General features: G+C 34.6%; 1 protein-coding gene across 1 annotated transcript in view; it reads right to left on the bottom strand.

Moving 5' to 3' along the window:
* SNX29 (sorting nexin 29) overlaps positions 1–19,713 on the bottom strand; it is a gene marked incomplete at its 5' end in the record, with an annotated part of 113,785 nt that overhangs the window by 56,004 nt on the left and 38,068 nt on the right. The window contains 5 exons of the mRNA XM_008938282.1: positions 643–724; positions 1,729–1,784; positions 4,494–4,610; positions 15,096–15,202; positions 19,335–19,417. Of these exons, the coding sequence (XP_008936530.1) occupies positions 643–724; positions 1,729–1,784; positions 4,494–4,610; positions 15,096–15,202; positions 19,335–19,417 (445 nt within the window). The remainder of the gene's footprint in view (positions 1–642; positions 725–1,728; positions 1,785–4,493; positions 4,611–15,095; positions 15,203–19,334; positions 19,418–19,713) is intronic.

The raw sequence follows: 19,713 nt of genomic DNA, 5'->3' as shown, positions 1-19,713 counted from the left end.
AAAAAATTGCAACTGCTAATAATCCTCCAATAAAGAAACACAAAACAGCCTGGGACAGCATATTAGAGAGCCTGCCATCCTATCCATGGAGGATATCGTTGTTCTGAAACTGAGAATCCAGGAATGAAGGAGCAGTACAAGATTTCAGTGCTGCAACTACAAGGCAGCTTAAAGTGCAAATCCCTTAATTAAGACCTGGCTGAAGAAGAATACACTATGAACACGTCCAATGGCATACAGTGAAGCCTTGCTGCACCACTCGAAGTATTTTTGAGTGAGCTACTACAGGAAGCCACATCTGTCAAGCAACACTTCTAGTCATTGAAATCCCCAAAATTGAAATAGAATATGTACATCTATATTGAAAAAAGCATTACTGATTAATATTGAATTGTTGTATTCCCTGGCCAATGCACTCATGTTATCAGCATTTTTTTTAAAATATTAAACTATTAAAAGTCATCCCTCAAAGTATGCTATTTGGATAATCAACACAATCCTATGGATCAATATATATGAAGTTACTGCTGCTGCTGTTCATTAACTGATCTCTAATGAAACATTGAGATGTTTAAATTATTACGATGTGCCATTTCAGTCAGAATCTTTTACACAGAACCTGTGTTAAGATGTATCACTTACCTGATAAACATGGAATGCATTAGCAGCTTTTCCACGCAGAAACACTGAGGGAATCCAAACATTAATCAGAGCACGGTTTGATCTGAGGAGGAAAAAGAAAAACTTGAAATAAGGAATCATATTTATGTATCAAAATTGCAAAGCAAGTACCTCTAGAGATTTAGATCATTATCAAAGTGATCAACAAAGCAACTTAATATTTCAAATGGAGTATCAGAAATATTGTAGTCCTGCCTGAACCTTTTATACCTGCTGTGTAAAAGTTTTTCCTAAAATTAACATAACAAAAAAAAAAAAAAAAGAGCAGGGAAACAATTCCCTTTGCAGTTTTTTTGGGTTTTGTTTTGTGGTTTGTTTTGTTTTTCTACAGCATGCATTTGACAACATTTGATTATACACATGAAACAAAAACTATTAATTTAAACAAGCTCAACATTTTGGTCCACAAAATCCAGCAAAAAACTGAGTTCATTAAATAACAGAAAAGCACTGTAAAATTATGCAGAAGCCATTTCTATCCATTCTTTGTAACTCATCTCCAAATATCTATCATTCAAAGACATCATCTACACTTTTACTCCCTCATCCACAAAAAATTAGATTCATTAGTCTGACAAATAAACTCCAAATCACAATACTCTAGAATGATCTGAGATGACCAACAGGGTTGTTTGTAGAGGCTTTTTATAGTATTATTTGTGTACACTGATTAAGAGTTATTCTGTAAAAATGAGAAAGTCCACAACATTATGAATAGCATCTGGTATATATCAAACCCAAAGTAACAGAAAATTACCTTTTTGGTGTTTTGTTAGAATACCAAGACCAAGCACACTCAAACAGCACTCCAAGAGAGTGCTCCAAGTACTCCTCTTCATTAATCTAAACTCCTTGCATTCTACATTATTAAAAACTACATTGGGGCACGGACTGTGCAGCTCTCCAAATTTTTAACAATGGAACACTGAAGCTGACAATTCAGTTATTTGAAATAGTACAGGAAAAGCAGATCACTTGAATCTCTTTGCTTATTCTTCTTTCCCATAAAGACAATATGAAGAGAAAAATGCATATTATGAAGCTTACATTTCAAAATCTGACAAACTCTGATCTTCAGACGTCTGACTCAAATCTCCAGGGACCTATATTAACAAAAGAAAAATAATTCATACACTCTGGTTATTATGCATTCTATTAAGAAAGTGTAAGATTGTGAGGAAACTAAAGCTGAACATTCAATAACTGATAAATAATAAAAGAAAAATAAACAATCATGCAACAGGACCATGAGCATATCACCCTCGCATGTTGCTCATGTTAGAATTTGGTATAGTTTTGTAAAGAAACAAACTGGGGTTTGTAGCAGCATGTAATTTTGGAATCTATAGAAAACCCAGGAAAAAAAGCATCATTAGCAGGCCTTTATAAGCAAAGTTTGCTAAAACGAAGTACATTGTGTGTATAAACAATTTATGGGAAGAGATGAAGCATATAAAAATCTAGTGATTGCTTCCTTTTACAACCTACATTCCATTAAGAGAGAGACATGATCATTTTACTTTAGCTGTGTTCTTACAAAATGTTACACAGCTATAAAAGTTCATAAAGATGGCAATGATGGAGTAACACCAGCAGAATCAAAAGAAGTAGCAGTTGTAAGAAAACAAGGTTGAAAGAGCATTTAGAAATGGAACAGCAACAGCTTTTTACCTTACTTTAAAGCTAGTTAAACATAAAAGGATATCTTCTCTCCTTTAAATACTGTAAAATGTAAAGCATAACCCAGAATAGTTAGTGTTTGATGAAGAAAAACAGATAAAAGTTGTGAAATTCCAGAGACAGCTTCTACATTAATTAAATACTGTTTCAGTGTATCTCTATAATATGTTGCATGCATATTACTCTCTCAAAATATTTGCTAAGAAACTTAAATATATGAAATTTTATATTTTATATATGTGTTTATTGTAAAGCCATACATATTTATTGCAAAGCAATATAAATTTCAAAGGGGACTAAAGAAAACCTACTTCCCAGACATTTTGAGAGACCAGCTTTTAAAATCTCCCCATATGCAAGACAAAAATGAATTTTGCCTTCGCAAGATTAGACAGATATGGCTCAGCAAAAATTGTCATTCCTGCCAGAGAAAGGAAAAGAGGAAAACAATTGTGCAGAGCCAAGACAGCTCCAGGGCATATCTACAGAATCCAGAATCCTACTGCTGTCTTTTTTTGGAGGAATGAGGTGGGAAGGGCCAGTCTGACCTCTCTCTCCATCACCACCATCAGCTGCTCCCTGTTCACACAGCAGTCCACCCTCCAGTGGCAGCACAGAGTCTGGCTTTCCACAGCTCTTGTGCCAGAAACCAAACTTTCCTCTATCTCCCAAACAAATTTACCTGCATCCTCTCTTTGCCTTTATCTGCAGTGGCAAATCCTACCATCAGATATATACAGCTATTTTAATTAACTTCAGGAAATGTTTTGTATAAAAATTTCAAAAATAGTGTGTGGACATTGGAAATAAGAAAAAGGATGACATTAATGAGTCCTAGCGCTTGCACATCTACATTGAAACAGACTGGTTGCTGATTCTGAGATGGTAACTGAAGTGTTGTCCACTGTAATTCAAAGCAGCAATGGCAACATTACATCAATGTACTTCCTCATAACCCTTGGAAGTACATACTTTTGTTTTAATATTCCTCTGTTTGTTGCAGAAGTTCTGAAAACCAGTAACCAGAAATTTGGAAAGATTATTGTGACCAATTTTTTTTTTAATTACAGCCGTTAGAATTCATTATTAGCATTAAAGGAAGACTGTTATAAAAATAACTTCTGTAATTCTTAACTAACTGTAATTATATACTATTGTAATGAAATGTTAAGCACTTGACTGATATTTTCAAACAAGTCAAAGGGGGATTCCACAATTTCTGGCAGTTACAAACTTTACCAACTTTGAAAGTTGCAAGCCTACTAAGTAACAGATGGTAACACACATGTTTACTAATACAGAACTAAAAGTATCCACTTCTTAGGATAAAACAAAAATCTTCAGGACTGTATTAAATCCACAGTTTCATTTTGGACAACAGCAACTAATAACAACCAGCATTTACCTAGCCCTTAAAAATACAGTATCACTTCTACTGCATAAAGCTTTAGGAATTAGTTTTCCTTCAGCATCTGATACATTAAAATAGAGTATCAGTATCCAGCTACTGGATTAGGATATGGAGACACATGGTTAAAACCAGAACTTCTGAACAGGAACATACAGCCCAAAATCTGAGTAAGAAAATATGGTTATAATTCACATGTGATTTATCATTTGTCACCTTGTGATTGTTTCCATCTAAAAGGCTGAAAATAATATATGAAATCCCACTTCACTATGCACCCAGAACTGTCACCAGCCATTTCACATAAATGTTATAATAAAATAGGCATGAATGCTTCCAGTGCAAACAACAAATAAGGAGCAATACTATATTATCCAAAAAAAAAAAAAATCAAAATACGTCTTCCTCAGAAGATGGACAACTATTAGTAACATTGTTGACTCCTGTTTCTTCCCTGTTCATTTCTGAATTTCAGCCTAATCTTTTCTTTTAACACAAAAGCTAAAGTGAAACAATACTTGGCAGAAAACAATCTTATTGTCTGAATATATCTATTTTACATTCAATTTTGCTAAAGAGAATCAAACGTTATCAACAATACCTACCAAGGTGTTCTTGATAGATCTATTATTAGCTGTTATTTCTTACAAACCAATTCATCACAGCTAATGGTTTTGAGCTTATTCCTGAGTGATAGTCCACATTGTAATAAACAAACACTTACTGGCCCTCTCAAATCAATTAGTTCTTGTCTCATCTGGGACACAAGAGCTTCTTTAGCCATCAGAGCACGGTGCAGCCTCTCATTGAATTCAATCAGTTCTCCATGCATTTCAGCTACCTGAAAAACAAAGCCAAGAGATAAAAGTCTTCTAAACTGAAAAATAATAAAGATACTATGTAATTTTACATGTATATCAACTATTATTTATATTTTTAATTTTACCATATTCTCTAAGTAGTATATCTCATTGCTAATGCATTAGTTTGAACTGACCATTAAGAACAGACATTCATTTTTGTTAAAATAATTCTGGTTCACGCCTTGAAATGTAGGTTTTGATATTGAATTCAATAGCACAAAATAAAATTTTATGTTCAATTCCATTCCCATCAGAGGTGGTCCTATGGCAACTGGCTCTAATAAAACACTTAACTTCTGCTCTCAGATAAACTCTTCAATGAACACAGCACTCAAGAGTTGCAAACTAATCACAATATTTTGGACTGGGAACAACGCATTAAACTGCAACAAACTTTGTCAATGGTTCACTAATAAAACATTCAGTGCTCTTGGAGTTTTAATTGGATTGGACCTAGAATTCCACTCACCCCAGGCAAACCTGTGAGGAGTCAAAGGTGCATAAATACCACAGTTATGCTGTGGCACAAGTTGTCGTGCCCAGGTAAATAGCATGGCCTCCATGGCCTCTTCAGACACAAAGTTTAGCTATGTCTGGCCTCTCTGTTTTTGAGTCAAAGCATCAAGAAACCACCAATTGCTGCAGGATGTTTATGAAAGTGAACAGGGCTGGATGAATGACAAGGATGAAAAGTATACTAGTTTAGAGAGCAAACTATGTTTAAGTTGTTTCCCTGCCAAAAGAAGCAGAAAACAATAAAACGCAAATCAAGGTTAAAGATGATACTGAGCTCCTGAACTTTTCTTACACAGAAGTGAAAGCCTACAGCTTAAAGGGGAAGGACTCCGAAAGGACAAAGGCTCCCAAATAGCAAAGGTCTAAATAGTAGCAGTAGAGAACGTGATGGGAAACGAGCAGCAATGGAGCAAGGCTAAAAGAAACTTAAATCTGCATTCAGCACTATTTTTAGCTCGTATCAGAACCATCAGAGTATAAAATTGAATTAAAGTTTCAATTATGATGGATGACACACATCAGCATATAATATACCTGACAAGGGAGTTGTCTTGAACCGGTAATGCTACTTGTAGCCTTAGAGCAAAGAAATTTGAGTCAAAAACGGGTTTGTAGAATTACTTTCAAAGGAAAAGAAAGGCTCTTGAGAAAATCACACTGGTAGAAATTTTCAAGTAAATCCTCTCTGTATGACTCTTGTATTAAAGAAGAGGAATACTGATGAGGGCCCCTGTCAAAGATGAAGCACCAGCTGAGCAGACCTAGGCAGGAAATGCCTCCTCATACAGCCATCCAAAGCTAGGAGAACAGCTGAGACAATGGAGTAACATTATGAAAGCACAGATGAATAAGACAAGTATCAACCCACCACCCTCAACAATAGCATAGTGACTTGGACTACTGTCAATCTCCTAAGAGTTCATTTCCCTTCTGGAAGCAGTTCACCACTACCCATGAATTTCATGCTTTCCTTTTCTTAAATTATAACTCAGCTTTCTCCCTCTTCCCCAGGGAAGTTCCCAAAGATAAAGCAGTTTAATTAAATTGTTTAATTTAGTGCTTGCGTTTAATTTAGTGCTTTGTTTCAGAAAACGTGTATCACTCACATAATCAAAGCAAACAGAAAAAACAGCTTCAGTTTGACAAGGCAGGAGGAGCTGACATCACTGAATAAAAATAAAAAATAAAATATACCTGAGTGTTTTTCAATTTCTTTTTATATTATAGGGAGCCCTTCAAATCCAGTCATTCATCAGTGTGGCATATATGCACAAAGAGCTAAACTAAGCCCAGATATGATTTGCCTAGACTGATCTCTCATTAATTCTGAATTTGCAAACTATTCTGAATTGCTCAGCAAATTACAAACTAAAGCCCAGTAACAGTAATCGAACTAACAACAAACTTGTCTTGTAATGGGACTATCAGGAAGTACAAAAGCTGAAGACTTCACAGAGTGGTTATTTAAACCCAAACAGGCAACCATTTTTGTTTGTTTGCCTGGTTATATAAGCTCTTTTAGATTAATATTGATGCTTTATCTTACACATCACAATATAAGAAGCTTGCAACATGTCTGAGTTACCATTTAGCTTCACTCCTCACTTTTCAATGTGCAAAGGTTTAATACAGTATTAATATAGTTTCAGCAATCAAAAATTTTTATTATCATTATTATTTATAGTGTACTAAAGCAGCCTTAATGTCATGGTTTTGGTTTTGTTCTAGTCAAGCATTCCTCTTGCACTTAATGCCATTTGAAATATTAACTTTCCAGCCTCATCATTAGACTCTTTTTTGGCTCCTCCTGATAAAAATCTGAACACTTCTGTGTTATCAATTAATGACCCTGTATTCAAACACTTTTGTTTTGAAAAAACAAAAGGTACTTAAATCCACATGAAATTCTGCATTACAACTAATGTAGCAGGTGCCACTTAGTAAGCAGTTTTGCCTCATAAATTGCAAATATTTATGCACCAAACAAAATTATCAACTTTGCCAGTTAAAGTCATTAATTCTGGATAAATTACTTACCATACTAGCTTAACCACTCATTCCAAATCAAAGTGTATGGTATATTATTTAAGAATCTCCTACACATCTACCTGATTAAGGTTAATATTAGCAGCTAATTTTAATTACAGAGAGCCTAAGCTAAAAAGCAGAACTTCCTTGTATTTTACATAGGAAAACAAGCAGTATGCTCCTAATTGCAAATACACAGAGAAAAAACAACTGATAGCTGTTTGATTGGTTATCAAAACCAATTATACAAATTTATGAATGGATGTAAAACTCAGTAGTTTACATATTTGACATCATATTTGATTTTTCACTGCCTGTGTCTATCAGAAGAACAAAATCCAAACTCTTTGCTGTCATATTTGACTCTCCCTCTATTTCAAGGATGTCCTTGAAATCACTTTCTGCTTGCAGGCTCTATTAACAAATAAATTCAACGGCTCTCTCAAAACACTGGAAATAATAAAAACATATCTAAGTGTCTTTAGCAAACTTAAATAATAAAAAAGAAAATTTAACAAAAATTAAAATGGAAAATCACTTGTTATATATTATCAAAAGGAAAAATGGGTGAATATATTACTTGTGAAAATAATTTTTATTAGTAATTAAGTTACTTCAATACTTTTTCTTGTCAAAGAGAAATGTATTACTATTACAGAATACCAAAAGGAATAATGAGACATACTTCTGAGTAACAATACTAATTGAGGCTCCTCTAATTTCTCCTGCATCAAGGTCTGTTAAAAACAATTAAGAGGTCTCCTTATAATTGTATCTTTCAGTTACAGTTTATGTTATCACATCTGCCTCTGTTCATTCCATGCCGAACCTTAAGCAATCATTTTCACTACTGGGGATTCAATCATCTTCACAGTTGTTTTTGTCTATGACAGTATATTTAAAGTAGAAAAATAAAATTCAAATTAGCTATGTTTGCCTTGACCAGATACCATTCTGATTTGGGCCTGGTCATATCAGAAAGCACACTTAGAGCTCCAGTCCTTATCCTGAAGGGGAAGCGCGACCAGCCTAACAGATGTAGACTCCACACTGACAGAACTCTAAAGACCTGTTGTCAAAAGAAAATCTAAGTCTACTCCTTCTGCAGCTGCGCCCTCCAGCACCACCACCCTTAACAACAGTCTCCAGAGAAATGACAAAGGTAAATACCAGCTCATGTTCCACAGCAAAGGACCAAGTCCTTAACTGAAAACATACTAGGAATGTTTCACTAAGCATATGAATAATACATTCTTAGAAGGACATGCTTTTAGAGAAACAGAAATTTAAGAACTTGCAACAAGAAAAAAATTAAAAGTATTTTTTTTTAAAAAGGGTGTTTTAAAAGGGTGGGTTTTTTAAAAGGTGGAACTCAAATTTGTAAAAATGCATTTTACAGCTAAAATGCATAAAAGTTTTTGCATGACCCACATCTGAATTAATGACTTCTTGTCAGGCATAGGCATATTTTGTCCCCAATTGTCACAAAATGCAAACCAACATATTTCTCAAGAAACTAAACAGAACTGGAAGTGGCTTCCTTTTGCTCTCAGTGGAAACATAGGTGTACTTTACTTTTCCCATGGCAAGATGCCCTTTGTCAAAAAATCAAGATTCTTCTACATTTTTTTCCACAGAAATAAAACCAAAGGTCTTAAAAACCCAGGAGGCACTCTACTAAATATTACTAGTTCCATTTTTCTACAAGAGAAAAAAAGTAAAACTCAGAAGGATAGATAGTTCAGATAAATCTATTGATATAGCCGTGAAATCCTTAGTCATTGCGTTCTTTTTCAAAGCTTCTGTTTTATATTCTTGATATTTCCATCTGCAAGTAAGTTATTTGGTCCAAGGAAAACTGAAAGATCCATTTAAGAACAGGATTGGGTTTTGGTTTGGTTCAGGTTCTTTCTTTGTTTTGTGCTGTTTTTTGTTGTGTTTGTTTGCAGGTTTGTTTGTTCACTATAGCTACACAATGTAAGCACAAGTCACAATCCATCAAAATCAACAAGGAGCAAGTCAGCTGTAGCTTTCAACTCAATATACACTGGGAACCGTGCACATGAGGTGAGCTGCACACGAATGCTTGCAATGTTTCTGTCTTGGTCAGTTGTGTACAGTACCACCAGTGTTTACCGAGATTAATCCTGACATGCTACTCTGGCAAGACCTGTCCCTGCCCTGGGAAAATGAAAGTAACTAACAAAAGCAAAATCAGATACACAGCATGATGAGTTTAGTAAGTTTTAATAAGAGATAATAACCACCATGTCTCTAGTTGCTGCATCCTTCCACGTATCCTCATAGCAGAAGCCAAAGCCCAAGAAAGATCTAAACAACAGCGGCAATCTAACCAAACCTCTAAACAACATCACTACTATACCTAGACATCCCATCACTATTTCCATAGATCCTTTTAACTTCTCATTTCACACCTGGAGGGAAGTTTCACCTCATCTACTGTGCTGAGATAGCTATTCTCAACTGCAACTCATTATTCTTTTACTAGGATTATCTTCATAAGGTTAACACAGAATACTTCAAAAGTACAACCAGCATTCCTAAGGACAATCAGACATAAGCAATTAAGTACTTCAATGACTCATGCATACCAATTGGTGAGCTCAGATGACTGGACAACATATGGATCCAGTATTTATTAATGACTGTGGAACCATAAAAGCATAACAGAAATGCTTCTTATCTTGCTCATCAGTTTTGTTTTCCTGCATATGCTACATATGGATCCCACGATAAAAAGACTTCTCACACCACCAGCCACACCACTGGGACCCCAGCAGTCCCTCCTGGGAGAGGGCTGCTTCAAGTCACAGCAATCTGTGGTTTCACTATTCCACAGATACTCATTTGCTGTCACCTATACCATTGCTAGTAACCTTTTGATCTTAAGCTGCTAACCTTCTTTTTTTCCTTTAAATCATGAGAGATTAACATAGTTACATAACATATTCAGCAGTTCTTGCCATTCTCAGATGCAGCTTGGCATTTGCTTTGTCCAGGGGTTTACAATAAGGAAATCTTCAGGAGCGATGACAAAATATTACTGCTCTTCACGTTCATTCATTTCCACCTACTCTGTGTGTAGGACTGTCAATCAGATGAGGAAAGTGATCTGAATAAAAATATTTAAAATATTTTTAAGTCAAAACAGGTTCTTGGACCAGTTTGCACCATGGACATAAAAACTACTGTTGCGTTACAACCGTGGGGTAGGTGCCCTGTGATACAGAAGCAGGATTCAAGCAATAGATGGGCTTCTTAAATTAACAGTGCTGCCAAAAATGCACCATAAACTATAGCAAGTGTTCAACCTGAAGAACTTTGTTCATGTTTCCCCCAAGTAAGTGATTAGATGTAACAAAAGATACTACCTCTTCCTGAAATCTTGCCTTGATAACAGTTACCCGTGACAGTTAAAATACAGTGGGGAAGATAAGAAATAGCCATGGCTCACCACAAATGCCATACTACTTTGTCCTTGTATAACTTGCAGAAGAGACAACTCGACACCACAGTTATTTACCCTTAACTGGATATAAACAGCAGTGACTTAGAAATTAGTTTGTCTGCAATGAAAATTTAAAAACCAGACCAGTGCACACATCAACAAACAGATCGCTGATTAAGTGCATGGTGATTTTTGTCTCAGAAAGGAAACTGTTCATCTTACTCAGCCAGGACTAGTCTATCAATGAGAGAGATGCTACAGTCATCATTCAGAACTATGTGTTATATTTCAAGAGCTGCACAAACAATACTTCTTGCCAGTTCACTTCTAGTACAACTGCACTAAGACTGCACTCTGCACCCCTAGTGGGAACAGCTTATCCAAATTATTTTCTTTTTTCTCCTTTGGACATAAATTCTTACTGAGAAAATAAATATACAGTTCTATAAAAGCATATATCAAAATTCCTATGGAATAAGACAAATACTTTTAAGAACCACAAAAGTGTATCCTTGTGCCAAAGTGCACTGGCCAGATGAAATTGCATCTCAATCTATTTCAGTAATAGTTTAACTGACAAAAACTAGAGAGAGATTTGTGATTCCACAGAAAAGTGCTGACCAATTTCCTAATTTAAGATATGTTTGAAGTCATTATGGAAAACACAACTAGCATTTAAAATCAAGGCTGCATATCATGCTAAGATCTTTAAATAAGAAAATAAAATAACAGATTCCAAAAATATCACTGTCCACTGATGTCATTTGCCAGCTGAATGAAATCTCATTGAATGCAAGTAACACTACATCAATAAAGAGGCCATCAATAAATAATATGACTTACAGAAGAGATAACACTTGCACTGTTTATTCAATGCCAACAAGAGACAAAGATTTTGTTTGTTTCACAAAGGGCTATTTTTCAATTCTCTCCTATGAGAAAATCTTAAATCTAAACAAAAAAGTGCTATTATTTAATAACCATATTTGTAGGCATTTTAATATCTAGGAGGAAAAATATCCATGCCTTTACAAAATTCTGTCAAAGAAAGTCAAACTTATCTTCATTGATTTCAAATCAAATGGGTCATGCAGTTCACAAAATGGTGCTTAGAGAAGTTTTCAACTAACTTATTGAATATTTCAAAGTTTATTTCTTAAAGAAAGGTTTCTTCTTATTCTCGTCTTAGAATGTCATCAACGGGTAAGAGCACATACTGGTGCTCCTTCGTACACTGAAAAGTTCTAGGTTTACCAAAGGTATGTGGAAGCACTTGGGGATCAAAAGTAATAAAAGAAGTTATCAAAATGATTTTTAGAAGAAAAGCATGAGAAAAAAATTGACAAGCAGTCAGATAACAATTCATCACAGTCAGAGCTGGGTTTTTTATGTTGCTCTATGGCTGCCACGGCCTTTCCATATAATCATCTCATGTTAAAGTAGCACTTTACATAGACATTACCAAAATTGCTCTATCATCTAAATTCCCTACTTCAGGATCTCAATTCCAGACATAATAAAGAAATTCATTCCAGTATACCTGTTGCGTTAAACTGAGAGATGATTCTACAAAGATGATGAAACTTTTTGGCAAAGCTTTTAGTGATTTACAGTACCTTCCCTGACCACATTACTCACTGTGTGAGGAGAGCTTTGGTAACAAAAAACAAACCAAAAAAGCTCTCATATTGCACCGTGAACAAAGTCATATTCCCGTATTTGTAAATTGTGCAAGATTTTAAAACTTTCCTTAATTATATAGTAGCATACTACTATAAATTTTAAAGAAAAAATAAATCTGAGCAAAATTAACTTACAATATATTTCCAGATTTTTTGAGGCTGAAAGGCTATCTTTGGAACTTCCATTTGCTAACAAGTCCAGGAAGTGCAAATAACCTCAAAGAAAATTACACAGCAGCTTTTCACATGATACTATACTATACTATTTCCTTACTCCATTACCAAAAAAGAACAGAAAAATCATCAAAAGGTCAAATGTTTAAAATTATTTTAAAAGCCACCTATGCAACTACAGTGATACATGCCATAATCTGTTCTTTGTAATTGCTGGCTCAGAAAAACCCTCAATACACAGCCTGAAGCTGTTTGAGCACTTTCAAATGAAATGGTGGAGATTAAAGTTAAAAACTGAGAAGTCAGCCCGAGTAAAAAATCTGCAGCATGTTTTCAATGCCTCAAGATGCAACGGACCAATGAATTTCTTCTTCAACAAGAAAGAATAGGTGGTGTGAAAACTCACAAAGTGAAACCTTCCAGAACGCTGAAAGCTTGGCTCAATAGCCAGAATTACCTTTTGTAGATACTGTTCCAAATGTTTCAGCAATTCAGCTTCTCCAAAGAGCTGCATAATTTTTCAGGAATTTAAAAAACACTAAACTTAACCTTTCTGACATGTTAAATCTCATTAATATCTAATATTCAGAAACAAACTCTCAGCTCTAATCTACTGGGTGTACTTATTCAAAGTGATTCACATCTTGAGTTCACATGATCATATATGCCCTTCCATGTCAGAAAAGGTTTCCCAGCCTCACATACCAAATGCTCACAGATCAATTTGTTAGGCATAAAAATACAACAGTCCACCCAGCACATAAGAGGTTACATCTGTGAGCTTTAGGAAAAGGTAGAAGAGTATTTTTAAGCTCATTAAAAGGCAAAATGCGGGTTTCTACGGAACTTTAAAAGCTGAGGAATTCCTAGTTAATTTATGTAGAAAAATTACAACTCCTAGAAAACTTTCTGGTACAGGCTTCTACAAGGAGAGCCTTAGAGAGCTGGAAAGGAATTTTTCTTTTTAAACTGTTTGGTGTGACTCCAACATTCCTGTAAGAATGAGTGTTTCTGCAGAACAATAAGGGATTAACAGATTGTGATCAAAGTTTCAGTCCATCAGAAGTCTGTTACTCCAGCAGAGGAGCTAGTCTTGGGTCTAGTCTCTGCAGGATAAAGTCCACCACTAAAATTCCTCTTAAACAGAGTACAAAATTATCAAAGGCTAAAACTGCAAAGAAAGTTGAAGTCATGTTCTCTCTAACTAGGTATGTTTACTAGTTCATTACTAATGATGCTTTCAAAATTGAAGATTTTACCTCTGTCCTTAATTAAGATATTCTTTTGATAGGTACGGAACTGAGGAAAGGAGTCAGAAAAACCCAGCCAAAGGTATGCAGTAGGGAGAGAATTAGTTTCACATGGCCCTGTGAGAAAAGGATAACCAAGTATGGATGTTTTAGACCTGTATTAATCTCTTTGATGCATGACCTGCATTTTTAGTCATTTCAAGTTAATCAGTTAATACGAGTATCCAATTTCAGAGTATTTTGGGCAAAAGATATAGAGAATTGTTTTACTTTTTATAAAAATGTTCATTTAATATTTAACAGTAGATATGGGTATTAGATATTAAATTTCATTACTTTTGTCTGGAAAATCATTTGTATTTAAATTTAGGATGAAACCCTAATCTTTCTTTTTTTCTTCTCTAATGAATTTTACATTAGTCTTAAAAGTGAATCTTCAATTAAGAACTTCTTCTAACATGGTCGTATCAACAGAACTAGTATCTTCCATCATCTGTTTCCACATTGCAGTATTAAATAAGCTAGACGGTAAAGCTACAAAAATTAAACACATTTTGGAAATCAGAAAACTCTAAGAAAGCACAGAAACAGCTACAGATTTCAGTATGTCCTCATTTTAAAGCTCAAATGACAAAACAGCAACACCTCTAATTATGTACTGTCGCCTATACAATACCTCAAAATATTGTCCATGATGCTTTCAACTTCATCACCACGAGTTATAACCTTAAAGAACTTTTTTATTTATTAAATTCTTCATTTTAACATCAAAAGCATAAATGTGGTACCCTAGCTAGGAAGATTACTTTTAACTATCTAAATTGCTTTAAATATGCTTTGAAGTTTATGTCAGTGCGGGCGGCACGGAGCTGCACGGAGTCCCCAGGCAGCTGCAAAGGAGGAACTTTATTTACACAAACCCGGCCTTTTTATGCCCTTGGTCGACCATTAGCTTACATACTTTTTAGGCACAACAAGCCCACTTTAACCAACCACCCAACAGCCCGGTGCAAACACCCAGCATGCCTCAGCTCCTCTGTTGTAGCTGAGTCCCTCTCCAGAGCCCTTCTCCGCTTAGCCTGAGTCACAGGCCGGAGCCGTGCTGTTACCAGGCCTGCCCTGACAGAGCTGCACCTACCGGCTATGGAAGTTGAATGATCAAATCTGTATTTTAATCACAGAAGCCTGAAAATGAAATCTTTCCTTTTTTACTTTTTAAAGCAAAAATCAGACTTTTCTTTTATACCAATAGGGAAAAAAAATAACCAAGCAAAGAAGTATTTACAACCTCAAAAGTTACATTACAGTTGTGATTCTGTAAAATTTGTGCAGTACAAACTTTACCTCAATCAATTTCCTCTCGTAAGAGCTCGCCAGTTCCTCATTGTTTTCTACTTGCTTTTGCTCTGGAATAGTAAATTCACCATCAGTGCTCCAAATGTTTGGCAGAACTGAAACAAAGAGATACTTTAAATGAAAACGTTAACCTACATAAACATCTAAAGAAACCTGTTTAGAAGTAATAGCTCTAAAAGAAAGCTATTCAAAGTATCAAAACAGAATGTAATTAATATTAAACAGTACTACAAATACTAAAATGAAAATTCTGCAGGAAGCTTTCTTGTGAGCAATGCTCAGACAGGTACTCTCAACAGAAAAAAAAGTAAACTAAAAGGATTTTCTGTTCTGTGACTACAGCTATCTAACATATAAGTAACTTCAATTCCTACCCAAAGCCTCTGAAAACTAAGTCTATGCTTCTCTTTTAAGTCTTTTTTCTACTTCTCTTTCAAAATATCATTCCATATTGCTTGCACAGACTACTCACATATCATAGAAATTACAGAAAACAGGGCTGAGAATGGACATTTCAGACCATTCTAGTATTTCATGGTTTTGCATAGAGCAGAATCAGCTGTAGTTATTTCATTCCTGACAGTTAATTCTCCAATTTATTCCTAGAAACCTCAGATAATGGAGATGTTACGCTTCCCTGCACAATCTATTTAAATTCAAAAATTCTTCTCAGAAAGGTTTTCTTGATAGCTAATCAAACTTCCTTCACCTGTCATTTAAATCCATGACTTCTTTTCTTATCTACAGTGAATGAAAACTAGTTTATTCTATTCTTGCTCCTAGCTATCATTTATGTATTTGATGATCACTTTTAGGCCTATTCTAAGTCTCCTCTTCTCCAAGTTACACTAGTTCAGCTTTTCCTCACAGATCATGAATTACTAAAACAAAAACAAAAAAAAACAACTCACCCACCCAACAGGTTAGAACACAAAGTAAACAAACTCTAATAAATGAGAGGTTTAACGACTGCTTTCACCTTTTTTCAAAATCTGAACTATATATATAGCCACTATAAGGTAGATATAACCACCTTATCGCAGCTGTATATACAGTTTAGAGATAAAAGACACCACAATTCATCTGATTAAATACTCAAACCTGGAAACTGATTTTTGCTTTGAGGAAGAATATATACATTCAGAAGATTATTATTATTTTCAGTGGATTTTGAAAGCTATTTTAAGGGCTATTTCTTGTAAATCTTGCTTGCATTCTTCAACCAGAAACTTAAGCACTTTCATATGCAAATATGTAGGTTTGAAAAACAGTACACACACAACTCCTGCAATAGCTGAGAAATCAGGACGCCCATTTATTAAATTTTAATTTAATTTAAATTTTAAGAATAAATTTATTTAAATACCAATATCAAACTGCTCGGTCTATCATCGTGATCACTCATTTTGAAAGCTGGTATGATATTGCTGACTGCTGTTTTGGGTTTGTTAAGTTATTGCAAGGCGAAGCATTATGCTGAGTCTCAGTTACTATCTTAGGAAGCTATTAAAAAGCCATACTTAATAGCATCCGATCTGATTATTATAGAAAGCATAAATTCTTCTCTACTTATATTCATAAAAATAACAGCAGAAGACAAATTTATTTTGACTCTTTCAAAATAGTTTCACAGAAAGTCTGAATACACGGAGTTCTAAAATCTACAGTACATTTAAGAGCTTTGATGCTATTTAGAAGAAAACTAACACCCGTTGAAATTTCTCCTTATGATAACATAGGAAGGCAGTGAAATCAGTTGTATGCAACAGTTTATGCCTATCTGATGAAGATGATTTCCTAACATTACAGCAAAGAGAATGGCTGGGACTTCTCTAAGTTTAAACAGATCAGAACTCCATGTCACTGTCATAGAAACAGTGGTTTCTTCATCCTATTTTCTTAAAAGAAAGGTCACAATCTCTGAATGCAGTAATAAAACAGGTCTTGTAAATATACTCTGTAATCTCTTTAAGCATGTAAGGTAATTAAGAACAAAATTAATAAGACAAGTTGTTATTGTCATTTGAAGTTCCACCACAACTGGAATTCAACAATTTGCCTTGTTTCATAATGATACATATACTGAAAAGTACAAATTGCTCTTTCTAATAATGCAAATATTCTTAGTTATAAAGGCTCACACCTGAAAACTAAGAATGCCTATGATGGCATACTGCAAGTTAAGTAACCATGGCTGCCATGGTTTCATTTAAATCTGGTGAATGAAAACATTTATTTTTTGTTTCACTCTCCTATTTTGAAGTGTATCTAAACTTTAGTTCTCAGGTGTTATTTACATGCTTAAGTACTTTGAGTCAGAGGTCCCAGAACTACTAAAAATTTCACATAAATCTCCAATGGCAGCAAAGGAAAAAAACACACTTGGTTTTATAAAAATACTACATGTAAAGTTAGAATATAAGAAAAACTATTACAAATAGTGCATGTAGCTGAAATTTATTCTAGTCACTAATGACAAATACTACAGAAAATTACTGTGGATTGATTAAATATCCTTTGAGCATAATGCATACATGTATTCATTTTTAGAAATACTGGTACTGTTCCATCCCCCTTTTTCATCTATAAAATCTGACTATCCTACTCAGTTTCCATTCTTATCACTCACTAATTTACATAATTTTAGCATGGCATAATATAGCTAGCCTAGGAATATTTTTTTTTCTTTTCCTATAATTACACTAATCATGGAAACTGTCAGTATCTAATGAAGCATAATTTCTGCTATTATAAGAAGCTTAAGAGATGTTTTTTGTGAATAATTCTTAATATGAATCACTACACTCTAGCAAAGTCAGAAGTAAGACCGTGTTCTCACTCACAAAAATCCTTTTAAGGATGAATGAAGTTTTTAAACTACAGAAAAGTATAATAACTAGACCTTAAGAACAACATTAATGTAGTATTCATTCATATAGTCACTTATATAACCACAACATTGACAATAAGAGTAACAAAAAAAAAAGAAGGTGCCAAATTCTGAAAAGCCACCTCATCTCTCAAAACACTTTCTATAGTCAGCAGAAATAGAGGTCCCACAACAAAATTATTCCAAATCAAGACTCCAATTCATCCTGTCATGGACATTTTATCACCACTGGCCACTGAAGAAAAACAGGTAACATTGCTGATAACATAACTTGTTGTCTTTCAAATACAAAATCCAGTCATTACAGTCAGAGCAACTTAGCAAAGAAAGTGGCATGTCTGGTCTTCATATTCTAGGGTCTGTTTCAAACAGTTTGCAAAGACTGATCTCTGAAACAATACGAACAGTATAATCTAGAGATACAAGTTTTCTCTCCTCAAAATAATATTTTTACTATCCAGTATCATAACAACTTACAGACTACTTTTTTAAATTAATTTTTTATCTGATAAAACTTTTTCTGCAAAGTTTCCTAGTGGAGAAAACTAAGACCACTTCCTCTACCAGAAAATGCTCTGTAAAATTGATTACAAAAATCTACATCATTATTTTTCTCAAAAAGAAAAGATATCAAATATGTTATTTTCATTTTTCAGAGACATTATTCTATCATGGTTAGAAAAGATGAAAAGCATTTATAATTATCTCTTGCTAACTGCACCTTCATGTAAACAATTTCATTTGTTTTGGCTAAGACTCAGCAAGGAAAGCAAAGATCTCTTGATTGTCTTTCCTCAGCAATAAGTATGCCATCACATAACATTCCTTTTTTTTAAGTATTAATCTGCATTGCAAAACTGTTCACACAACAGCAAACAGCCCAGTTTCTCACAGAAATTCTCACAGAAAATAAAACCTGACATTTTTTCAGGTGCTGATATTTTTCAACAGGCTGAGAACTGATGTCATACTGGCTAGCACTGGAAGTGTGAACCATGTCCCCAGCCAGAGAGATTGGTTTTGGTGACTGAAGTGTTGTTTATGGACCATGGTTTGCACAGGATTGGGTGGCTGATTATCTACCGAAATCCATTCCTGGATCAACTAGACAAAAAAAACAAAAGCAGATTCTTCTCAACTAGAGACATGTCTATTCACTGGTTATTCCTTCACTGTCAGTTTTTATTCAAGCCAAGGAGTCACTTCCGTCACTTGGTTACTGCACCTATTTCTCCAATGAAGTCTGTCTCAATGGTATCATACAGAAAAACAAACCTTGTGCGTGGATTTTAGTTTTATCTCCCCCCATTCCCCCACACCCTTCATTTTATCCTTACCTTCCACTGTTTGACCTTCTCTTCTGAGCATCTGAACAGCTCCCACATACTTCTTAAGTTGCACTTTTAGCACCTCATTTTCTCTGTTGATAAAAAGAACAAAATAAATGAAAATTATTTTCTCATAACAGAAACAAATGTACTATCTTAATAATACGCTTTATCTAAGTTGTGTTATCACTTACACAATAAATAATACATTAGCAGCAGAGTACCAGAAAAACTAGTTTTCTGAGGCCACATAAACAGATGAAGTACATAAAAGTACAAGTATTTAAACCACATATTATCATAGTTCCACCTAACATTAAACACCTTACTTGATATTTGGGGGGAAATAGAATCCTCACCAATTGAATCTTAAGCAAAGTTGACAAGC

The sequence above is a fragment of the Merops nubicus genome, unplaced genomic scaffold (assembly GCF_000691845.1).
Source record: "Merops nubicus isolate BGI_N331 unplaced genomic scaffold, ASM69184v1 scaffold8424, whole genome shotgun sequence".
Classification (NCBI taxonomy): domain Eukaryota; kingdom Metazoa; phylum Chordata; class Aves; order Coraciiformes; family Meropidae; genus Merops; species Merops nubicus.
This window is presented reverse-complemented; position numbering and strand designations above follow the sequence as displayed.